At 41.5% G+C, this 23557-nt stretch overlaps 1 protein-coding gene across 2 annotated transcripts in view; it reads right to left on the bottom strand.

The window, feature by feature from the left end:
* Positions 1-23557, bottom strand: part of svep1 (sushi, von Willebrand factor type A, EGF and pentraxin domain containing 1) — a 90877-nt gene that overhangs the window by 53656 nt on the left and 13664 nt on the right. For both annotated transcript variants that reach the window (XM_038730701.1, XM_038730700.1), the window contains exons 2-3: positions 13467-13722; positions 11927-12103 (exon numbers count right to left, since the gene is read on the bottom strand). In XM_038730701.1, coding sequence (XP_038586629.1) covers positions 11927-12103; positions 13467-13722 — 433 coding nt within the window. The remainder of the gene's footprint in view (positions 1-11926; positions 12104-13466; positions 13723-23557) is intronic.

Genomic DNA, 23557 nt, shown 5'->3' with positions numbered 1-23557 from the left:
GGAAGACTACAACTCGACGTTCAGCTACAGACCCTCCTATCATTGAACTTATGGTTGCTTCAGTGACAAGCCACCATAACAAGAGAGCACTAGCATCTGTCTACCATTCACCATTTTATTCACACTGCTCCATATGGCAGAGGTCCTCAAGTTTCATTACTCATGCAGATGAATCTGTGAGGTCCTGCTGTACCACGAAGCTACCATGTGTAGCATCACCGATTCCTTGTACTTGTGATAAGAGAAAATGAGTGCCAAACATAATGTACTGTAACTCCTCCCTGCTGAAGTGTCCCTCAGCATGACACTGGGACCCTTCCAGCTCTAATAAAACAACAATTTCAGCTATTTATTGTGAACCGAGGAAGCTTTCAGCAGCAGCTTTCAGACTGCAAACACAGACAGCTGTTACCTGGTTTAGTTTCTGCTCTCCTTCAGGATACATTTAGCCCTCTCTGAATCAAAGGCTGAAGCCAAGATGTGCAGTGTGTCTGTGTTTGCAACGATAGGGGTCACAGGAATCTTCCAACCTCAATGGGTCACCTGTAGAAAAAGAAGTTTGGGAATCCCATCCATGTGGAAAGTCAGGAGGCTCTAAATCACAACGCCAGAGTCTCATTAAAGTCTAGTCTGCTCTCCAGTTGGATTGTGCAGTGAAAAGGGGGGATAGGGGAAAGAGCACAGCTGTCCACCTACACAGCCTCCATCTGGGGGGGGTGGGTGAAAGACGGACCCCCTGAACCCTAAGAATGTGGTGAAATTCAACAATGTGATGCAAGGCAGTCTTTGGAGAGGAACTGAGGAAGTTCAGTGGCTGTTCCATCACTGTTTGCCTGCTTATTATTCAATCCTGTTCCCAAAGGAGAATGACCTCACCGCAATTGCTAGATACCTCTTCTGGATTCCCAAGGACATTCTCTTCTGGATTCGCTTATTACAGACTCCGGGGACACTGGGATTCAACAGCAGAGCGAGGCAAACCGCTAAACAACTGTACAAACACAGGTTGGTCCCCAGTCTGGTGTGCCTGATTACAGATGTCAGTGTGCTGAGAAATGTTGTGATAAAAGACTGTGGGTATGATCTCAGTACACTCGGGAAAACATAGCATAACACTCAGAATGTTAAAAGTTTTCATTACGTCAATACCTCAGTGTTTTCCCACTCTCTGACCTGATTTGAATGTGTTATCAGACGTATATGCGCACATACAGTACACAAATGTACAAAAAACACACCGCCACGTGAACCCTAATCCGCCGTTCTCACAGTAGCCTCAGAGTTGGTGTTTCCTTGTGGGATTGTGAGTTCAAGGATGTTTTTTCCTAAACAGATTCACTGGCAGGACAGAGTAGAGTATTTGTTCACGTGTTGTGTGCACATAAAGCAGATGCTAATCCAAATGAGTCATAAACAAACTGAAAACAATTGTGGTGTCTGCCCGGCCAACTCTCCACACCCAAATATCATCTCGCACCGCTGCAAACAAACAAATTTTGTGTGTTTATGGACATAGACACACTATTTCTCCTGACACACAGACATTTCTAGAGTTGATGAAGCAGTTGAGTCAGAACAGGAGCTGATTGGTGGGTCACAGAGCAAGACAGGGGACAAAAAGAGAGACAGATGCTTCTCTTCCAGGAAGGGGGCAACTGCCGACTTCCTCCATCCTCAGCCCGTGGCCTTTGACATAGCGTGTGTCCCCCTTCATCACCTCCCACCAACCGGAGAGATTTCAGTCAACAGCTTACACACACACACACACACACACACACACACACACACACACACAAAGAATGGGAAGATCAGAAAATGAAAGGAAGTAGGAGGGAGCTGAAAGAGGACTGAAGAGGGTCAGTGAAAATATCCAGAGACGGATAGGGGTCACACAAAGGGACAAAAATGTTGGATTTGAAGAAGGGCAAAGGCCTTGACAAAGACACTGGGAAAAAAAGCACTTAAGATGCTAAAGAAGAAATTCATTCCACCTCAAATCCCCATAGGCACAATTGTCAGTTTAAATTATGTGTGAGGGAAAAGGAAGCACAAAGAAGAAGTCCAAAAAATCAAGGCAACGTGCATTTTGTCAGCCCCGGGTGATGTTGGGGCACAAAAGATCATGATTTTAAAAAGTGGTAAGAAGAAGGAAGTTATCATTCTTGGCTACAGTGTGAGTTAATAAGGGATTAATTATTGCCTATGAACATGAATACCAGTCCGCAGTGCCTTAAGTTAGTAACTGTTTAAATAAAATTTAATTGAATTAACATACGCCTAGCATAACAACAAATATCAATGTGTGTCCTGATTATCGTTGCTGTTACTGATTGTTTTAGGTTACGACTTCCTTTTAAGATATAGTAAGTGCATCAATTCACCAGAGTTCTGAAACTTAAAGTGTTTTTCTCCGTGTTTCATAAAGATTAATGGAGCGTTTTTAATAAAATAAAATAAAAATTTTGACAAACTATTTCTGTGGAAGCCCTGAGAAGAAAGTGAGAAAAAAATGCTGATGATCCATTTCCAAGTCTGATCTGAATAGTTTTCTCTCCTGTGTATATGGCTTCAGAATAATATTTCAAAGCTCCTTACCTGTTTTGTTTTTTTTATCTGTGAAACAGGTGGGGAAAAAAGTTGCCAGGTGCAAAAAAAAAAATTTGCTTGTTAAAGTTAAAGGTTATTTAACAAAACATTTTGGCAGGTGCATTTTTTTTTGTCAGGATCATTGTTCTAAGTTACTTTTCATCTTTAAAAACGTATCGGCAGGCGTTAGTTGTTGTAATGCTCATTTAAGCCACAAGAGGCTAAAGCGCCTCCTTTGGTTTTGGAGCATTTGAAAACATCCCAATGGACTAAAAATTCTGACGTTGCACGATTAATTACTTGAAAGAAAAAAACAGTCAGGAATACACGACTGTCTGTATTTCTGCGCTGAGAGGTTATGTTTGTGTTTCCACCCTGTCCCTGGTGAGCTTCAAGCTAGGAATCAGATCAGAGCAGGTTTAACAAGCGGGGTTTCCAGTCTGCTTAAAACGGCTCTTTCAATTTACGCCTGGCGCACCTGGTGACACGGTACAGTAGCTGGAGAGAGGCTCAGCAAGACAGCGAGAAGAGGGCGAATCAGGGAGACCTAGCAGGAGGAACCAGTCAGGAGGAAAATAAAAAGGAAATTGACAGAGCAATGGAAAGAAAGATGGAGGGATGGATTGCCGGAGGAGTGTTAATGACACAGTGAGGTTCTGTTTCACACCACTGGCTGTTTCACGGCTCCTTGTTTTTCATGCTCTCCAGCAGAGGAGAATCCTATTAGGCCCAGTTTATAGCCTCTCTGCCTCCACGCTCCTTCATCTCTGTCACTTTTTACACACACACACACACACACACACACACACACACACACACACACACACTGGCCTCAAGTCGTGTCTACTTTACAGCATCTGTGACCTACAAACACGGCAGCAGTAGTCATCAATTAAGGCTTTTTACAGACCTATATGTGTCGTTTAATGAGGGGAGGGAGCGTGGAGCGGAGCTGAAACATGTGGCGTCGAGGGAGGGACTAATATGGATTTCAGGACTGCCTGTACTTGATGTATAGAGCTTGCTCTAAAGCAAAAACTTCAAACGCCAAATGACATGAAAGACTGTCCGAAAACACCCAAGGGCAGCTCAGACATTAAAAGCAGCAGCAAAAACACCTTTTTAGGCATTTTTGGTGGGCTGCCAAATTTTCTTTCAATTGCTGTAGCCTACCTCCTGTTTTGTCTCCTCCATTTCTCTGTGTATTTCACTTGTTAAAGGATTATTACAATTTGGTTTTTATTTTCATAGCTTTGGCCATCATTTATCTGTTATAATAACACTGTACTCAAAAAAAATAATAGCACCAAAGATTTCAGGTGGTCTGTCAGGTTGTAAACAATCAAGCAGTTTAACCTCATTATGTACTACGTTATCTGGAGTAACAATCCTTCACTGACTACAGAAAATACAGTAGGTCAATGTTGATCCAGAAAGTCAGTCTATAAATTGTGATGGATTTTTATAATGGGCAGTTTCTAGTTTCGGTACTAGTTTTACCATTCGCCTTTGTTTTTCTAATCCAAATAAGTTTCCCTTAAGAGTTTTTTTAAAACCTGTATGTTCATCTGAATGCTAGTGTTTCTTGCCCACGTTTGACTTATTTTTATTGAAGAATTAGTAACCATGACACAACAGATTAATTGTATGGGAATCACGAATGTCTGTGCCAACATTTGAGCCTATCTATCTGGTATATGTCGAGATATATTTCAAAGGACAAATGAAAACTTTGACCTGCTGGTGGTGCCAGAGGAAAAGTCAGTGTATCGCCAAAGTAGTTTGGGTTCATCCAATTAAATAGTTGTTAAGATATTTCAGTCTGGACCAAAGTGGTAGACCGACCCACAGACAGACCATCACTGCCGTCCCTAAAGCCATGGCTAATAAAAACTACAAAAATAAAAACCCAGCTACAAAAAAACAGAATTATCTGTTATTCAGCGTCACATTATTGGAGTAATGAATGAGTCTGGGAGAGATTTTATTTCTTTGCATTACAATGCCACAAGGCCGAAGAGCTGCAGCTGGTCCTCTTAAGGTGTTGGGGTTATTATTCTAATCACTCATAAAGCCACTTTAACAGGTAGGTTTATACAGGATATAACTCAACATATATTCCCATTTCCCCCTTCTGTAATCACCTTTCATTTGTCTGTTTTATTACCATAACATCATATCAGAATACCACAGAATATCTTCCAGTTTGTAAATCACTTTGCAGTTATGTTCAATATAAATAACGATCCCCCACCCCCCAGGGCCTCCATCTGGCACAGAGCCAGTCTGATCTTTGCCCAGTCACTGAAAGCTCTCCATCTACTCACCACAAAGGATGCATGGCTTCAGGGTAAGGAATCGCCCTCCCTCTCGCTCTCTCTTTCCACTCTGCTCACCAAAGAAAAACACAAACTTCAACTTCCATCCAATCAGATTAAGCAATCAGTGGGGAGAGTCGGAGGGTGGGTGGTGGTGGCTGTGGTACTTGACCCCCCCCCCCCCCCCCCCCCCCAAAAGCCCTTCTATGTTTGTCCTCAGGAAATCCCAGGCCCCCCTTCTCATAACTAGACCACAACTGGGCCAGAATTCATGTTGAGCAACTGAAGCTTTTATTTTCGCCACAAAAACATTGGGAAACAAGGACTTGGACGGACGCAGACACACTGTACAGAAGCAGACAGTCTGCTATGGTTATTGATGCTGTGGGGATTAGGATTTCTGCAGTTAGAGGAAAGAGAGAGTCTTTATAAGCATGTTTACGTAACATGTTGGATAAGTTGACCAAACTCACTCCCTTGGTAGAAATATATTTACTCTAGAAAACGTTTAAGTGCAAATAACGACAACTGAGCAAACAGAAGGCCAGTGTCAAGTATTAGCCCGCTTTCATCCGTCTGCTGGCAGTGGCGCTAATGACTGTCAGTTTTCTGTCTAATATGCTGGTCCAGAACAAGCTAAGATTCTGGTAACTCTCTCCCTTTTCGTCTATGTACCACTGTGGGGTTGACATTTGCCTTCGACTAACAATTTGGTCAATGACGAGGTATCTTGAAAACCTCTGGCTGGAGTCCACGACGTCTGCTGTACATTTTTAAGGTCCTCAGGTGTTGATTCTTAATATTTTTGGCCTCCTGATTCTCCTCTTGTGCCATCACCATGCCATATTCCTTTCCACAAAATATCAAAATTTAATGGGCAGTCTACCATGACATTTGCATAACTTGCACTAGCAGGCTTGATTTTTGGGACCCCCATGGCCTTTTATCCAGCAGCAACATCAGAAGAAACATTACCCTTTGAGCATCAACACTGGTAAGAATGGCAAAACTGTTTTTTTATTGGGGGTGTATTGAATATTATAATGTGATGTTTTAGGACTTTATCTTAGCTTTTAATGCACTTTTGGCTACATTGCTCTTTACACAAGCTCTTTTCTTTAAACAAATATTCTCATGTCCTATTTGTATATGTTTTTTTTAAATTAAAGCCTAGTAATGTCTTTATCAACTTGGGAACAGCCAAGGACAGACCTGAAGACTAGCTGGAGCATACAGAGACTGAACAAACCACACATTATGATTATTTTCAAACATTCATCAGAAATAGTTTGCCAATTTACACAACATAAAATAATCTTGATGATAACGACGACAAACAATTGAAACATATTCAATCTAACTTTGATGCAGTAGCTCGTCATGCCCAAATCAATCAAATCAACTCAAAAATCAGTAGTTGGGGTCCATACCTTACACATACATTCATTGAGAATAGTTTGGCATTTTTGTAAACGTTTCTTAACACAGATGAACATCAAGTCTGCAACAAAAAGCTCCTTAACTTAATCTCCTTAATTTAGTGTTCGTAAATGATTTAATGGCTCTTAGTAATCTATTACAACTCCAGTCTATACTGTCTGTGCTCTCTCAAGTGATATAAACAGGCTCTGCTCTACTGCCTCCTCAGACAGGCAGCTGGTATGTGTCAGATCCTTGAACGTGGTATATATATTAATGGGTAAGAGGTGTGTGCACGCAAAGCACGCCAAAAACACGTGGCTGTGTGGTATGTGTTGCTCCCTTCATATTATATACTTTTGTGTAAGTGTTGATGATGAAGATGACCAATGTTTAGCCACATTCCTCTGAGTTTACAAAAAACATTTACCCTTTGTGACTTTATTTTTATTCTGACTCTTCTTCATTTACACTGGAGACCTCTGAAGGGGAGCGAGGCCACCGACTGAGAGGAAAGAAGGCAAGAAGTAATGATTGCAACATTCCTGCCATTTCAACACTTTTCATAGTCCTCTTTAACATTTAACAAAATCCACCTCTCTTGTTGTCATTTTAATTCCTCGGCTAAATTTATGTCCACCTCGAGGCTTCCCCTGCCAGGATCTCTCGGTCATTCACATCGAGACCACAAATATTTACAATGCAGACACAGTGAATCCCTCCTTGCAACAGACAAAAGGAAACACACAGTCCAGTTCATCCACAGAGAGATGGATCTGCTATGTTCAGGGATGAGTCGAAGCTCACTGTTGCCACGCGTCTACTCTTGGGATCAAGAGGCTTTTATGGACCAAACATTGTAAACATTGAGAAATTCTTCCAGTATCAACTCTGAGGAGGCAAAGTTTTGTTGTACTCACCGCATTCCAGTCAACCGCTTATGAAGTAAGCCAGTAAAATGCATTTCCTCATATCCAAATCGTAGACATCCATCAAGCAACAAAATATTGTGAATATTTCCGTGGAACAGAATCTACTCAGACAGAAATGGCTTACAGGCATTGTGGACAAAATAATGACCCTAAAAGGGAAATCTTGAACCTGGAAATAGTACACAGACAAAAACATCTTAACTAATTTAATACAACAATATTCCATAGGGCCGTCACTTAAAAAAACAAATGAAAAGTACCAAGAAATTTGCTCAAATTACCACTCCAGCCTAATCCTCAACTAAATTGTAGGATTGACGTAGTCCATTAATTCACTGTTTCTGTTCTTGCTTTAGAAGAACTTCTGTTGTTCTTGCTTTAGCTACAACCTACGAGAGGTTAACTCCGACTGTCGTTCATTATGAAAAGATGAATGAGCGTTTGTTTACTTTCCAAACTTGTGGTGGTCGATTAACATCATCATTTATGTCCCACTGGCTGCCATCATGTTAATTATTAACGTTGGCTGCAAACAGTTTACAGGTTTATTGTTGATCGTGTAACGTTACAGTTTTATTTAGTTATCGTTACACTTGTTTGAGAGTCTCGGGTTGGTGTTGACATACAGGAGTTAATAAGCTGTCATTAGTTACATCGCACATTACATGGTTGTGCTCTCTAAGTAAAAAACAGGTTACAGTTACAGAATCCCTTATAGCTATGCAGTTTTATAAGCAGCCTGGTTTGAACGCAGCACATGATACAACATTCATTATAACCACGAGAGACTTGAGACTTGACGTGGACTCTAGCTCAAAGACTTGAGACTTGACTTGGACTCTTGCTCAAAGACTTGTGAGCATCTCTGGCAGAAGGGAGAACACTGAACACAGTATGAGACACACACAAGCACATGAAAAAGGCCAGTTATATAATCGCTGTAACCCACACACTCTACCTCCAACCCAACCAGCAAATATTATCTCCAAATCTCTTTCCTGTTGTCTCACCCGCCTCGCTTCATCATTCATTTTTCTTTACTTCTTTCATGCTGTTTTCTGCTCTTTCTCTCTCTGCCCCTTACATCCCCAGCAGAGCCGACCTGAGAACAAAGCCTGTGCTGAGACCCTTAACACAGTCCAGAGCTCCTGTCATTTTCTCAGGCTACAGAAGAGGCCGATAAGCCAGAATGTGTGACATGAGGAAAACATGTTACCCTCCCGCACACCCGCTTCTCTCACTCCATTTATCCACTTCCCCATTCCTCTGGTGATCCTCCGTGATGCAGATATTGTGAGCTTGAGGTCGGTATTTGAAGAGAGACAACAATGTCCTGTTTGGCCAGAGTAAAAGGAAACTGTGCAGGAACTGGGTTCATCATCCGTTTCTATCTGCTGGGATTCCAGTCGTGTTTTGTGGAAGAGGCTGTTTCACTTGGCTGTCGACAGATTCATAAACAACAATGCTGTGCACTGTAGGGATTTGGATAGTGTTTCAGACAGAGCCCTTCAGCCAATGATAATAAGAATCCACTGACAGCCCTAAAGGTTCGGTCATATTATTTTCAAATGTGTCAAGCACTGTTAAATAGGGGAAAACAAAGTCCAAAAAGAATAAAACCTCTCCAAACCTTCAGTCTAGACAACGAGCCCACCTGAAGCCACACACTGACCATCAAGCTCATGCAAACCAGAGCAACTTCTAACTCTGGCAGCGTATGTCTGCCACTCAAGAGCCCTGGCATAGCTGACGCAGACGGTGTACCAATAATTCACAAAACACCTTCAGTTCAGCCAAGCCCATTGAGGTTAAAGCAACAGTGTATTAAAAGGAGACGCTGGATTTTTCTGAAAACAGCAGGAGTTTGTAAAGTTTACTTGCATGTTTCTTGGTTACGTACTTCTTTCACCACAAATCTAATTGGTTTTGGAGCCACTACTACTTCAAAAGAGCCTTGTCAGTTATTAGAGAATAAAACCTTCAATAAATACACTGTGCAAAATATATATAAACATATATGAGGGTATTTCACACCACTTTAAACCAAAACTGAGATGTCTAATAGTGCCTTAGCCTGCCAACACATCCACAACATCAACTTCACAACTTCTGTGACACATAGTCCAGCCTGGGTAAACGTCAGCTTTTTAGCACAAGGATGACGACTCCCACACAATCAAGTGTCCACAACAAATTAGCAGACTCCTCTCTTATGAGCCCCTGTTATATGAGTGAGTGAGAGACAGACAGAGGAAACAGTCGTCAGTTGCGGTTGCAGCGCCTCGCTGTGTCCTTCCTTCCTTGAGCCGGCTGAGCCAACTCCGCAGTCTGCTCTCTGCTATTAATTAAACCATTAAAACAGATTAATAAGCAGAGAGGGGCTCCAGTCTCGACAACATCTGATGAGAATTAGGGGGGCGTGCTTTTTGGCATGATGACCCCGATGCCCTTTGCTTTGGCTCTCACTTTGAAAATCCTCCTCCCTCTGCCACTTTCTTTTCTCTCAGTAACTTCTAAACTCTGATCTGATTTATTTAAACTTGTCTGTCTCCCAAATTGCCCCCCCCACCCCTCACCCCTCCCCTGCTCTGCCTGTTATCTAATTCTGGAGTGAAAACACGTGGGTTCAGAGAGGAAGACCTAGAGGGCAAACACAACTAGGATTCTGACCCATTGTTTCCTATTTTAGAGAAGATTGTTATCCAGATTTCTGCTGTGATGACTTTTCAACGCAGCGCATTCAGCATTGATTTTCTTCTTAGTCCATAGCTCCCTCTCCCCTGCCTCCCTTGCTTGAAGGGTGAGCTGTCTAAATAACCGAGGTTTAACACAGGAGTCACTTAAACACAGACATACGCCAGCCAGTGCATCTGTCAGTCGTTCTGCTCTCCAACAATCACACAGACTGCTATGTTCCTTTGTGAGTTTGGTGATTATTCAGTAAAAATAATGTAGCAACCCTTAACCTTGCACTTAAATGACGGAGACCACCTGCATCAAATTCCAACATTATGCCATGTAACCTGGAGATTTAACAGACTAGAGAAGGGACAATTACAAGACAAATTAATGTGTCATTTCATGGGCGGCTGGTAAGTGTTTTCACTTGGCTGTCTGCAGTGGTGGATTGATCTTAAGCAACACGCTCAAGCAAAACAACATTAATGCATTGCCACAAAATTCATCTAGCAATTCAGCTGTGAGACCTTTCAGAACAATTAATTTAAGAATTTCGCCACATAAAGGGGAGACACTGCCTCACCACAATCAGCGAAGACAAGCCCAACATTTCTGTCAGTGGATCATTAAAGATTAATCTCAATTAATCTCTATATTTCTGTTATTTCTGATTGAAGAAGTTATTTCAACATCATACAATGAGTTGATTAAATCATGTTACGTAAAAAAGATATTTGAAGAGAGAGGGTAAGACCTCCCATATTAGCATGAGTACATTTTACATTACTACAATTTCAGCTTGAATTTAGAAACCCAGGGAATGATTCCATATGTGTGTACGCCACATTAATATATTCATGGACATGCATGCATTTGCATCTAAGATTAATAGTTTATTGTTGTACACACACACACACACACACACAAACCCAAGAAAGAAACTTATGTATGAGATTGAAAGGAGGAAATTGAAGGTGGAGAGTGAGATGTGGTGTATCCAGCTGGGAGCTGGAGAGTCAAAGGTGAGAGAACACACATAAACACATCACTGTCTTAGTCCTCCACCTCTACGGTCCATTACTGGTCGTAATGCGATAGTGATCTGCCCTGTGGAGCTTACACTTTGTTAAGTGGACAGGCTGCTTATTTAACTTTCACCCATTACTCAGCACCGACCTGAGGCCAAGTGGCCCTGATTTGGAGGGGACACCGACAGGTAAAAGAGACCAGGACAAGAGGAAGAGAAACTATAAGGAATTCCAAATGTCTAATCAAAAGGCACGAGCGTGTTGTTTTAGTGCTGCAAACTCGGAGCAAAAACAGCCTCGGTCAGGTTGTGGAAAGTGGTGAGAAAGAAAGAACAGCAAAGCTAAACATGCCACAGCCTTTTACTAAGATAGTTGTCTGCTTAATCTAGTGCTGCTGTAGTTTTGCAGATGTTACACCGCTACTCAGGCTAAATGTTTTTCAAGTTAGACTGTTTGTGAAGAGGAGAGACAAGTGTTGGGACTTCAGCTGCTGATGAGGAGGGAAAGAGTAGCAGCTCACTTTGGTGATCTTATGTGTCATTTTACACAAGATAGAATATGTTTTTTACCCATATGCCTCCCCGAACACACACACACACACACACACACACAGAAAATACACACACACATACACACTAGCTGCTCAGGTTCCAAGCATTTAGGGCTGATATATCTCCTATTTGTTCTGATGAGTCTAAGGGTAAACTTGTGTGAGCAATTTACAGAATTTTACACAATCTTCTCCCTCCTCAGAAGCTGGCAAATTAACAAGCCCTTCCAGATAATTTTAAACCACTACATCACGGCTCTCTGCCAATAAGAGATCAATTAGACAAAAAATGGATAGAACTTTTAAGATGGTGACGACAAATTGGAGTGAGAGATTGCTGACATAGCTTAAATAGAGGCAAAGCTGGTGAAATGTGCCAAGAACCTGGCATCCATTTGTCCTCCTCTGTCCTACCTGTGCACTCGTGTTGGAGACCCTTGCCGTAGTATCCCTTCTCACAGATGCAGTCGTACTGTCCGGTGTGTGTGCCGCACTTACAGCTGGCCATCAGGTCGCAGCAATCCCTGCCTGCTTCACACAGCGAGGAGCAGCGGGACAGATCTTCCTGGATGTAGCTGCCTGTAGGGAGGTCTGAGGGCAGAAAACAAACACAGAGAAGCGCAGGTTGCAGCAGGATCAGATTACACCACCTGGACATCAGACAATTTCAGTGTTCCTGCATAACTTAACCTCCTGTACGGTGCATGAATAAGAGAAAGCAGTTTTAAAGGGTTAAAACTTCAGCAATTCTAGTATAGTTAAAAGTTATAGTTAACAAAGAACAACTTTGTTGTCAGACTGACGGATTACTTTTCAGCTGTCTGACAACTGGAGTTTTGACTGTTATAAAATATATTCTCTTGACATCATGATGTTGTTTTTCATCTGAGACTAAAATCCTTCTTAGCTCCATCTCACTGTGTGTATCTAAACGGTATATTATCACAGTATATTGGCACTCTTTGAGCCTGGCTACAGGCTGAAGTAAACACACCCTTCCACAGACCTGCTTTGCTCAAGAAATAAGACAAAGCTAAAACCTTAACCACAACAAAAATGAACAGTGCCTGAAAGCCACACATGTACAACTGACTAAAAGCAAACAGCCAAATCCTCTTCTCCAAGTATAAACATTGCTCCAAAACACAGTATCACTAACAAAGGCCCTAAATCAGAGCTCAGACATTTTGTGCAAGAAGTGGACTGGGACTGTAACTCGGAGTTGAGACTGACGCGTTGGGCAGACTTCAAGACAGGCGGACTGGAGGATGAGCTGATATTCGGTTGTGTGTTGGCTTTCTTTCTCACAGCCTTATCCTTGAGCTGTCTCACTAATCTTTACTACTGCACTCACTGTCTGGGATGTGTGTGCATACAGTCTGTACGTGCACGAGTTATAGCCTTCTACACACTCAGCGCTGTACTCAATATTTTATGGTGATAAGTTTTAAAGCCATGACTGAATCCCTGTTTTCACCTAATTGTGGGAAGTCCCTCTAAAGTGTGGGAAAAGGGCCTTACTCTGTCCAGTCTGTAAGGAATTGCAGCCTGGTGGCTGTTGCCAGTACATTACAGAAGAGACCATGTGAAATTTACATTGTCAGATTCCATTTGAAATATCATCCGCTTCCTTTTAAGTAAACATTAAACTTTAACAGGGTCAAACCTTTACTTAAGAAATATTGCTACAGGTCAAATGTTGATGATGGGAGCACTGAGATTTCAAAGAGAGTAGGCACGGTAGCTTCAACTTCAATTCACCAAAACACAGGCTTCGATGCAGCTCTCCCTTCTGCAGCTAAAATGGGTAAATGGGAAAGGGCTGAGGTCTAATAAGTCTTTAAGGGTTTGAAAGATCTAAAAAAAAAAAAACTGACTGACATAAACCGGTTTGGTTCCTTCTCTATCATTACAAAAAATCAGCACAACAACTCAGCTTAAGTGATTATTATACCTTCATGCAATGCACGACGAGCCAGGGCCTCAAACTCTGCAAAGTTGTGCACCAGGTAGCAGTGCTGGTCCTTGGGCTGCGAGGCCATGTCGTGAAGCTCACGGATGTTACCCTGCCAGATGCCCAAGGTGAAGATCTCAACACCACGTTCCCTCAGAGCTGCCGCCACTGGCCTGGGGTCCCCGCCGTTAGAGTAGCCATCAGTGATCAGGAAAATGACCTTTGTAGCGTTAGCACGGGAGTGACGTAGGATTTGCTGTTGGAGAAGAATACGTAAATAAATATATAAACTCTTTTAGCAAGGAAAATTACTGAATTTCCATGGTTATTAATCAAATCTTTCTTTTTATACCACTTGGCTCATATTAGAGGAACTCAATTTAGTTGCAAAACAAAAGTGTAAAGACATCAGGCACAGTGAGAATGTTTAATGGCTAAAAAATAGTCAGATATATAGCTTCTATAGAAACACAAATTGACATTTTTATATTTGGTTTTGTTTAGATTGAACAAATGACATATGGTGCTTGTAGGTCAAAGCTAGCTATTTGCTCCTGCTTCCGGTCTTTATGCTAAGCTAGAAGGAAAACGTACTTAGACATTGCACTTCCAAAGAACCAGCAATATTAGTGTAGTCATACTGTTACTGTTGTGCAAAGGTTGACCATTCAAATACACACACTTCCCACTGCTCTGCCTGCCAGCAGGCGACCAACATAGCTCCAGCTTTAGTGACATGACTAAACTGAATAACGAAGAACGTCACACACAACCACTAAGAACAGCCCTCAATTCTAGGGCTCCTCAAAACCCTACATCAGCAAGACAGGCAACGAGGGCACGATAGGGAGGAGGGACAAAAAAGGAGAAAGCTCTACAATTGTAATTATTTCTCCTACAGACTGCGCAGCTGCTTGCCAGTGGTCTAAAACCACCAGAGAACACTGGGCAATGCAGACCGGGCTGCTGTGTCCGCCCCAGACACCGGCTACAGTTCCCAAACTAACTTTAGCCACCATTTACAATCCACCACATACAATTAGACTGAACATTAAAGTCAGAGAAACATATCTTTATTTTCTCTGGAGTAAAGAAAAAAACACCCAACAGACCATCTGCTAGCTTTGCTGTGGAGGCCATGCTGACAGTGTCTTGGTTTGTTGTACGGGTGTTTTAAATGAGGTTAAGAGGGTTTGTGGATAAAAACCAGTGAACAATGGATGAAAAGAAAAAGAAGCAATAAGGAGGAGGGAAAATAAAGGAAACTGAAGGAGCAGAAGGAGCCAAGATGAAGTCAGTAGGACAGATATCCACTTACTTACTGAAAGCTAGAAAGGTCATGCGAATATCATAAAGAATTAGAGAATGGGAGGGAAACAAAGGATGTGTGTTGGGGCGAGGTTGGATTTTTCTGTATTCTGAGTCCAAACAGGACGTAATGGCTACACATGACAGACTGTAAAATACGAGAGGTGAAGAGAGAGGAGACACACAAGGGTGTGACCACAGAGGGAGGGGTGCAGAGTAGGAGAGAAAGCTCTGGTCTTTATTGTCTAATTGGCTAAACTTCAAGCCGCTATAGCAGGAGCGGCGTAATTATAGAGCCGGTGAAGCGAGGGAGTGAGGGAGGAAAAGGAGGCTGGTGAGGGAACAGAGGAGAGGGAGAGCCTGGTTTCTCTGATCCTCAAAGCTCCAGGCTGCCTGCTGCTTCGGTTCCCAGCCCGGGGAGGCTCGCTGCAGCCGCTCCCAGCTGTCAGCGCACCCCATCAGAGGAGAGAGGAGTGAACAAATGGATGTGTGCACACTTGCTGGTATGCCTAGCTGTCTCCTCTTTATGTGTTAATATTGTATGTGTGAGTGTTTCGGGCTTTTATTAGGCGTCTGCTCAAAGTGCTTTTGGGCCGCAGTGGTTTCTGCGTTAGCCATGAGTCAGTGGCGGGTGTTTGCGAGCGTGGAGATACCACCAAACGGAGCATACGCATGCACACCCACTAATAATACCCTCCCGAATAGCCTCTGCATACTTTAGGTCAGAGTACTAACATAAAGGCAACCACAGGAGCCAGTGTGTGGGAAGGGGCTGCCCTTCAGTGTAACTATCTTCTAGATCTTATTGGTCACGGCGTTACAGAGTAGCAAACAATTAAATAAAAACAATCAGAAGGAGAGCTAAACACATTCTGTTTGTGTGTATGTGTGTAGAAAATGCATGTAAGAGAAGAAGAAAAGAGGCTGAGTGAGTGATGAGAGAATCATTATAAATATTATCTAAATTCAGGCTGATTTCACTCATATGAACATTTGATAATTACAGCACAAGGATAAAATATGCTGTAACAACAGAGGGATAAAGACAGAGATGAAAGAAAAAGTAGAATTGCAGCTTCAAATGTTAACAGACCTGTCTGAGACTAAGCCAACATGCTGTAAAAATAATGGCAACTGCAAGTCAAGATGTTTATTATCTAGTAAATATTCTTAAAATCTTCCTTAAAACAAGTAAAAAGCTACATAAAACAATGGGTGAGAGCGTTTTGTAACTGTGTCATTGCTTAAAAATTTCCAGATATCCTTGAACTCAACCTGAAAGACGCTGACTTGCATTGCACTACTCTGATCTAATGTTTAGACTACTATACTACCTAATTAATTTGGATGGTTGAATGCAGCGGACAGATGAAGTGTCATTGAACGTATTACTCATCTCAATCTGTACAGCTGTATGTCAGCTCGAGGCCTCTCTATGCTGTACATCCCCATGCATTTCATCAATTACGCACACGACAAGTGCTTCAATGCCTGCGCAGGTCCAATAAAGAGATAACAAGCTGGCATTAATCGGACAATTTAAGTGTTAAGAGCCGTTGATATCTGTCAAAGCAGCGGTGATAGCGCAGGGACCAACAGGCCTGGAGGGATTAGTGGTAAGAGCAACGAATTTATCGCTGCTCCAAAACGCCTCAAAACTTTGGCAGAGGGGGAGAGATGAGCGCTCTGTATGTGAAGCTGGTGACTTTTTTTTTAAACAGCAGAATCACGTTCACACACATAAGTGATACAGTCTCAAAGTGTACAAATCTACACACAAACTTCTGGTAAGATTTGATCAGAATCAAGTATTGCATCTATAGTATTTAATTTAATTTTCATTAACAAAAGAACAGCAATTGATGTTATATTAATAAGAAGTAAAAAACCCAAAGATTGACCTTCAAAGTACTACATAAATAAAACTACCTGATTTTTTTATCCATTGTTCTTTGGGATAATAAAGAAGAGAAGTGATTAAATTATTAAATAAGAGCCTCAGAGCTTAACAAATCTGATTATTTTACCAACTTGACATCACATACAAAAGTGAATCGGCTACCAAAACCCTGCCATATGCATGATACCCTTTCCAATATAAATAAATCATGTAAATAAAACCTAAAGTCCACTGATGAAAAACTGAAACCTTATTCTGACGGACTCTCCATCTCCAAACAGATGCTTGTATGATTAGAACTTCAAAAGCAGGCACCTCATTGCATTTGGCAGAAGAGACTAGGAAACCCTTCCACACCTTGAGGGGTTGACGATGGTGCCAAGGTACCCCAGCTGTTAATCAAAGGCTTATATATGCATGGCAGCTATTCTGAATGCTAAATTAGGACCCCCCGCTCCATCTCCATCTCACTGCTGGCCTCCCATCAGCCCCTCCTGTGACTTTGATCAGAACCCGAACCCACCTGGCTCTGAGCAAAGCTGGTTAATGATTTGTTTTTTTCTCTCCATTTGCAACAGTGATACCACACTGAATAAAGAAGTATACCGTTCTTCAATAGCTATTCACTGACTAGTTTTAAGTTTAGTTCACTATGTAAAACACAGTGAAAGAATGGTGCACAGTTAGGTTCAATAAAAATGGAATAAGATAACTTATTAACACTGATAGTAGCCAATTTGCTTTTTTTTTGTATTTGATTGTGCAGGCATTGCAGATACTATGTCCTGCAGCAAATAAGTGTAATCATGAGTCGACAACATAAAGTCATATCTTTAAATATTTGTTATACTAATTATGTACTTTAACTGACTAATAATCTCCAAAGACAAATAATTTGTACAATTTAATATTTTACCACCATGGTTACAACAGTAACAGTTAAGCTCACTCGCTAATACCGGCCCATAAACTAAAACACAATGTGCATATGGATATACTGCATTTATGGACTATGAGCTGCTCTTTCACCCAAACACATCATTGGTCTCTCACCAACACAGATCATTTAGTGACTGAACTGATCAGAGATCAGATAAAAGTTACAAAACCTGGGTTTGACTTCTGTATGATCGTATTTGTATAATGGAGATGCTTTTTCCTGCAACTTAAATGGACTTCAAGCTGTTTCTTCTTGACACATGAACACCACAGCTTGAAAGACAAGTCTACCTTTTTATTCTCTGACATGGTTTTCACTTCCTCGAGAACCACCTTCCAAAAACAAAAACTTTATTTGCAGGCATTCCACAGCAGATCAAAAAAAGAAGAAGAAAAAAAGCAACCCAACTACATCCGTCCGGAAAGCGGTCTCCCCATCGGTCGGAAGTGGGAGCGCTTGTTTTGACAGGCTATCTGCTCTTGGCTTGGGTGGTAAGAATAACAACAATATCTCTGCAGGGGCCCAACAGACCAACATGCACACATTCACATACACTTACAGACACTAGACTCAACTTTGGTATCATTGAGCAACATCTCGGAGATCCATACTTTGCATATTTGGGCTAAACTGGGTCACCTGCAAAGAATTTTTCCCTCGGTCAGATCAGTGATCTGCCACCATCTTGTGTCCCACAAACATCTTGTTTTTGTTCCTCATAAACTGCCTCACAAGAATGACACATTTTTCATTTTCTTGTAAGTGGCTTCTGATTCAAAAGTAACTTCTATCTGTGGTTGGATCCCGTTTAAAGGCAAATGAATCCTGAGATGTTTTGACTTGAGAGCACATGTATTTTCTTGAACTGGTTGTATCTCTGATCATTTGCCTGCAAGCTTTGACTCCATTTGTTCTGCACCTCTCACAGATTGTGGAATGTTTCATGCCACATCATCTGTTTCACCAACTTTATTTCACAAAACTTTCCATGCTCTTGTTGTGCTCAGTGGGTAGCCACGAGCCTTCCACAAGGGCCACCCGGGATGCAAATGGCCATACGTGCATGTTTTTGCCTATGTACTGCAAATTACATATCCTTTACTCACAAGTAAACTTCCTAAATAACGTTTATAGATTCATTTCCTAACTTTCAGCCAATTACAGTTCATGACTGAGTGGTATGTAAATCAACTTGCCTCAGATACAGAAGACAGTCCATCTCATAAATGTAATCTCATATTTTTTTTGGCAAAGTAGGTTATTTTTACCTGCTAAAGAAAGTCTCAAAAACTCTTGGCTGCCAAAAAGCATTGCCCTTTAGAGGTAATGCTGAAAAATCAAACCTGTGTTCACAACTGCACTGTGAGTAATAAGGGCAAAGAATTGTTCCCTGTGAAGTATTATCTAAAAATCTATGGTATTCTCTACTGCAATACTGTTACCCACAAATCTTGTATTTTAAAGTTTCCACTGTAAATTACTCCTCTACCACGAAAGCGAAGACTGTTGAACACACTGTGCTGCTGTCCGGCTCTTTCTCAACAGTCATATGTGGCAAATAAAGTAATGAACCAGACAGCGGACACAGTCTGTGTATAGCTCTTTATCAACTCTGCATTTGGCTGAAAACCTGGAAACTGACACTGCAACAGCATCAAGCATAAACTGTTGCTTCCCAGTGGTAAAATCTATTTTGTCACTTCTTATGATGAATAAAATCTTCAAGTGTAGGATAGGTGAATATTTAAAACAGAAGCATGTATTTTACGTCGATCAATTCTCAGGATGTTTTTTTTTCTATAATCTGGAGCATAAAGAGATTTTATGGAAACACTGATATATTTCAGACCTTTGAAATTTGGCCACATCTTCCAAATATATAAATCAATTCTTAGACATCTCCTGCAATGGTGCCTGCATATCAGGCAACCCCACATGGTGTCTCATCCCAGATTCATTCTGTTGTGCAGGTAATCTGTACTTTCAGAGGACACAAAGAGCGGTACAATATTTTAGGAGAGGACCACTCATCAATCACTGTGCTTAAAGTGGAGGTTCCCAAACCCACAGATGATGTTTTTGAAGTTGCATAGAGAGTGCATACATAGTTGTTAACCTGCCTGGGGTATAGTTGGCAAAATTTTAGGGATGGAAAACTATTCCTAGAACAGAGGAGCTGTTACAGCTCCCAATTTGGCAACCACTGACTTACTTACCACTACCTAATGATTTAAAAGTCTTCACTAAACTCTGCCTGTGTAATGGGGATTTGCAAGCGGGCCCAAACTGAGCCCAGTTTGCCTGCGAAGTGCAATTGCATCCAAACAGTTGGAAAAGAGAGTGCGGACAGTCAGCTAATTGCCAGACACGGTAGGCTGGCCGGCTGTGAGTGTAAGCTTGACGGTTTCTGTCACAACACCATTCATCAAACTCGACAACTCAACCGGGAACGGGGACGAGTGGAGGAGAGACGCAGAGAGAAAGAGAAAAGCTAATTCCACAATGTGATGCCAAGGGGAAAGGCTATCTTGGCTGGCAAATGAGAAAGTCATTCAATTATACCGCCACTGGTCTCCGTGTTGCGCTGGCGGAACGAGGCGCTGAGAGAAACATTTTAGGCACTGACCGTGTTCCAATCGGACACGGCATTCTGGGTAATTGGACAAGGATAGCTGGTTTGACTGAGTGGGAGGAAGAATAATAAGAGTGGTTACGGTCTGAGTGCCAGTTGGACGACAGTAAGGTCAGGCTGGCTTGGCAATCTGCCTCGTGTCATGTATCTTAGGTTATTTATATTTATTACATTCTGTTTTCTACGCTCATGGCATATGTTTGACATTTTCAATATTTAAATGGTATGTTTTGTTTCTCTCTGTCCGCCTGTAGTTGGTATATAGCAAATATATAAGGTATATAAAGTATCAGTGTAGTATGTCTGTCTTTTTTAATGGAGGTCTTACTATTGCACATCTGACCTCATCTGTTTTATTTTGCGGGCACTGACATTTTGATTGTTCTCCCACTGGATGTACAGCCGCTTGGTTTGCACAATATGTCACACAATACTGAGAGCAAGGTATGGTTACTGGCTAATTTCATCATCATATGTCTGTGCTGCCTTCATGTTTTTAATCAGATGAAAACCAGTGTGCTTAATATGTTACACATGCACTGTATTAGGTTCAACAAACTGCTGCTATTGCTGCAGGAGTAAGCTAATACAGCAGATATCATCTGATTGATCTCTTCTGTTTATGATTGCATCATATCAAGCAAGAATGTTGATATTTTAGACAGCTGGAAAATGGCAGAGCATTTTAAACTGTTTTTGTGGTGGTGTTGGAAATTGTCTGCATGTGACATAAAAACAAATTTTCAACAGAATTACTTTTAAGAGTGGAAGAAGTCCCGCAAATTATGGTAACATTCATGAAATCATTCCCCTCTACCCCAACCGCAGAACAGCCACAGCATCATCTCTAAGGCCAAGCTTTGATTTTGAAATAAACAAAAGGCAACAGTGAGGTGGAGCGCGATGCTTTTTTTGACTTCAGACTGGCGCGCTGAAAGTGCTTATACACAGAGAATGAAACAGTTGGGGACTGTCGCTGGCTGAAAGCATCCGTGAAAATGTATCTGATCTCGTCCAGACTTAGCTCAGACCGCACTGTGGAGACAGACGGAGCATTTTCCTTTGTTATGTTGACTGTTGTTGCTGTAGTTGCAGTTCTTCCTCATGTTCCTCTCTCTCTGTCCTCCCCTTCTTTCTTCTCCTGAGGGGTTTGTTTGTCTTGGCCCCGGCTGCAGATGGAGATTTCCTCTAACAGAGCAGGGAATTGGAGACACGTCAGTGTTTGTTGTACAGATTCATGGAGCGGTTTCAATTTATTGATTCTCATGTTTGTTCTGGACTCGGCCCCCGTTGGTTGGATAAATTATATTAGACCTCATAATATCAAGAGGAAGCACAAGCTGGGAGGTCACTCAAAGAGGAGGACACATTTTGAGCGTTATTGCTGGACGATCATATGTACGAGGCCTGAGTTGCCATGGATTTGTACAAAACCTCTAAACCTCACCATATATCAAGAGAAAATGATGTTGCACATACTTGTTTTCCGAGAAAACTTAAATACCAGTACAAATTATGCTGTTGCTGGGAAACACCTGCATTTATTGTTTGGATACCCCAAACTGAAACAGATTGTATTTGTCTGCTTTTGTGTTCTCTGAAAATGAGACTGGTGATCCATATCGGGTTCTAGATGACTGTTTTCTTGCCAACACATGGCATTTCAAACATGAACTGATTAAAGCTGAGGCGAGTGCGTATTTTGTCTCTATATTTGGGTAACTTCTTGGAACAGGGTTTCTCCCTGAGGCTGACACAAGTAAGAGACCAGAAACTAAGAACTTGCACAATCAGACCTGGGGAATGTGCAAAAAAAATAAATAAATAAAATCATATAAAAAGCACACAAACAAAGACAACAGGATGTAGGCATATTTGTGGGCTCACAAATACATGTACCAATTAGCTACTAAACGGTCATTCACAAACAGAGACATACAGTCAGACAAACACGTACACACTCTCACTCACCAAAGACAACAACTGAAATGGAATCTGGCGCTCTCAAACGCTAACCTCAACATAGCAAGTGGTTCACTAATAGACCTACACGCCTTAGCCCATAAAAACATGTTATTTAGTTTGCCACTACTGGCTCTTTTAAATAGTTTTGGTTTCTTCAGGTGCCAAGGTCTGATGCTTTTGGTAAATCCTAATCTCAAGATGCCAAAGTAAATCCATACGCTTAAAGAATCTGTGTGATTTGTGTCTTTAATCAAAGCTGTGGACTTACTTAATGCTGTTTTGTGAGCACGGCACAGCATTTCAGAGGCATTTGATTGATTTGTAGCAACAAGATGAAGAGTTCAAGTACACTAATGAAACACAGTTCACTGCTTTATTAAAAATGCATGCTTGTTATTGAATATTAGAGGCAAACTGATACATCTGCTTGGCAAATATTATAAGCTTATTTTAGCTGGTAACTATTGTAGAACAGTCAGTACCTTGTTTGTCCACCAGAGAGATCTGACCAGTTTATTTTTACAACTGTAAAATCTCCCGCTCTGTAATTACCGTTGCAATTCTTTAAAGGATCGTTAATCAAAAATGTATGTGGAGATCAAAAGTTAATTCCTGACCACAGAAATAGCAGTTGACAAAACTATTTCACCACAAGGTCTATTTAGTAGCCATTCTGCAGCTTTTCATCATATCACAATAATTTTTATTTCAGTGTTTTTCAACTAGTCTTTCCAAGGTCAAGATTGAATTTTCACTTGCTATCTTTTTTGAGCCCACATGGATGCGAAGACCTTAAGTAAAAAAAATTGAACAGCAATATCTCTGTGAACCGAGGATGACAGTGTGACATGTTCAAACGTTCGTAAACTACTAAAACATTTATTGGAGCTTCGCTTAAGTTTCCAAGGTCAAGAATCAACTTTCACTCTCAACTTTTGAGTTAACATGTGCTCAAAAATGCAAACACATACATTTTCAACAACTGGGCAGCCCCATCTGCCAAGGAGGATCACATCAAATCTCAAATATCAATATCGGAATTGGCCGCAAAAAAACATGTATCGGTCAGGCTTTGTTCAATACACGGAAAACGTTTCATCCAAAATATATGTGCCAGACAACCTGCTTTTAAAAGAACATGGTTTCCACAGCATGGGGGCCTAGTGAAAACACACTTTTTCCAGTGACATCAAGAAACCCCTGTTTTCTAATGATATTCATAGTTGATCACGGCATTTACCTCACACGACACGACACTAAAGCTGCTGACAGTCAGTTCCTGTCCTCGCTGACGCCTCCCTGACCTATTAACCTGACCCTGAGTATTAACCCTCAAAGTCTGCTTA

The sequence above is a fragment of the Micropterus salmoides genome, unplaced genomic scaffold, assembly GCF_014851395.1.
Source record: "Micropterus salmoides isolate LMB-PRFRI ecotype aquatic unplaced genomic scaffold, ASM1485139v1 Ms_hic_scaffold_2, whole genome shotgun sequence".
Lineage (NCBI taxonomy): Eukaryota > Metazoa > Chordata > Actinopteri > Centrarchiformes > Centrarchidae > Micropterus > Micropterus salmoides.
Note: the sequence above shows the minus strand (reverse complement) of the source record. Positions and strands in the feature narration are given on the sequence as shown.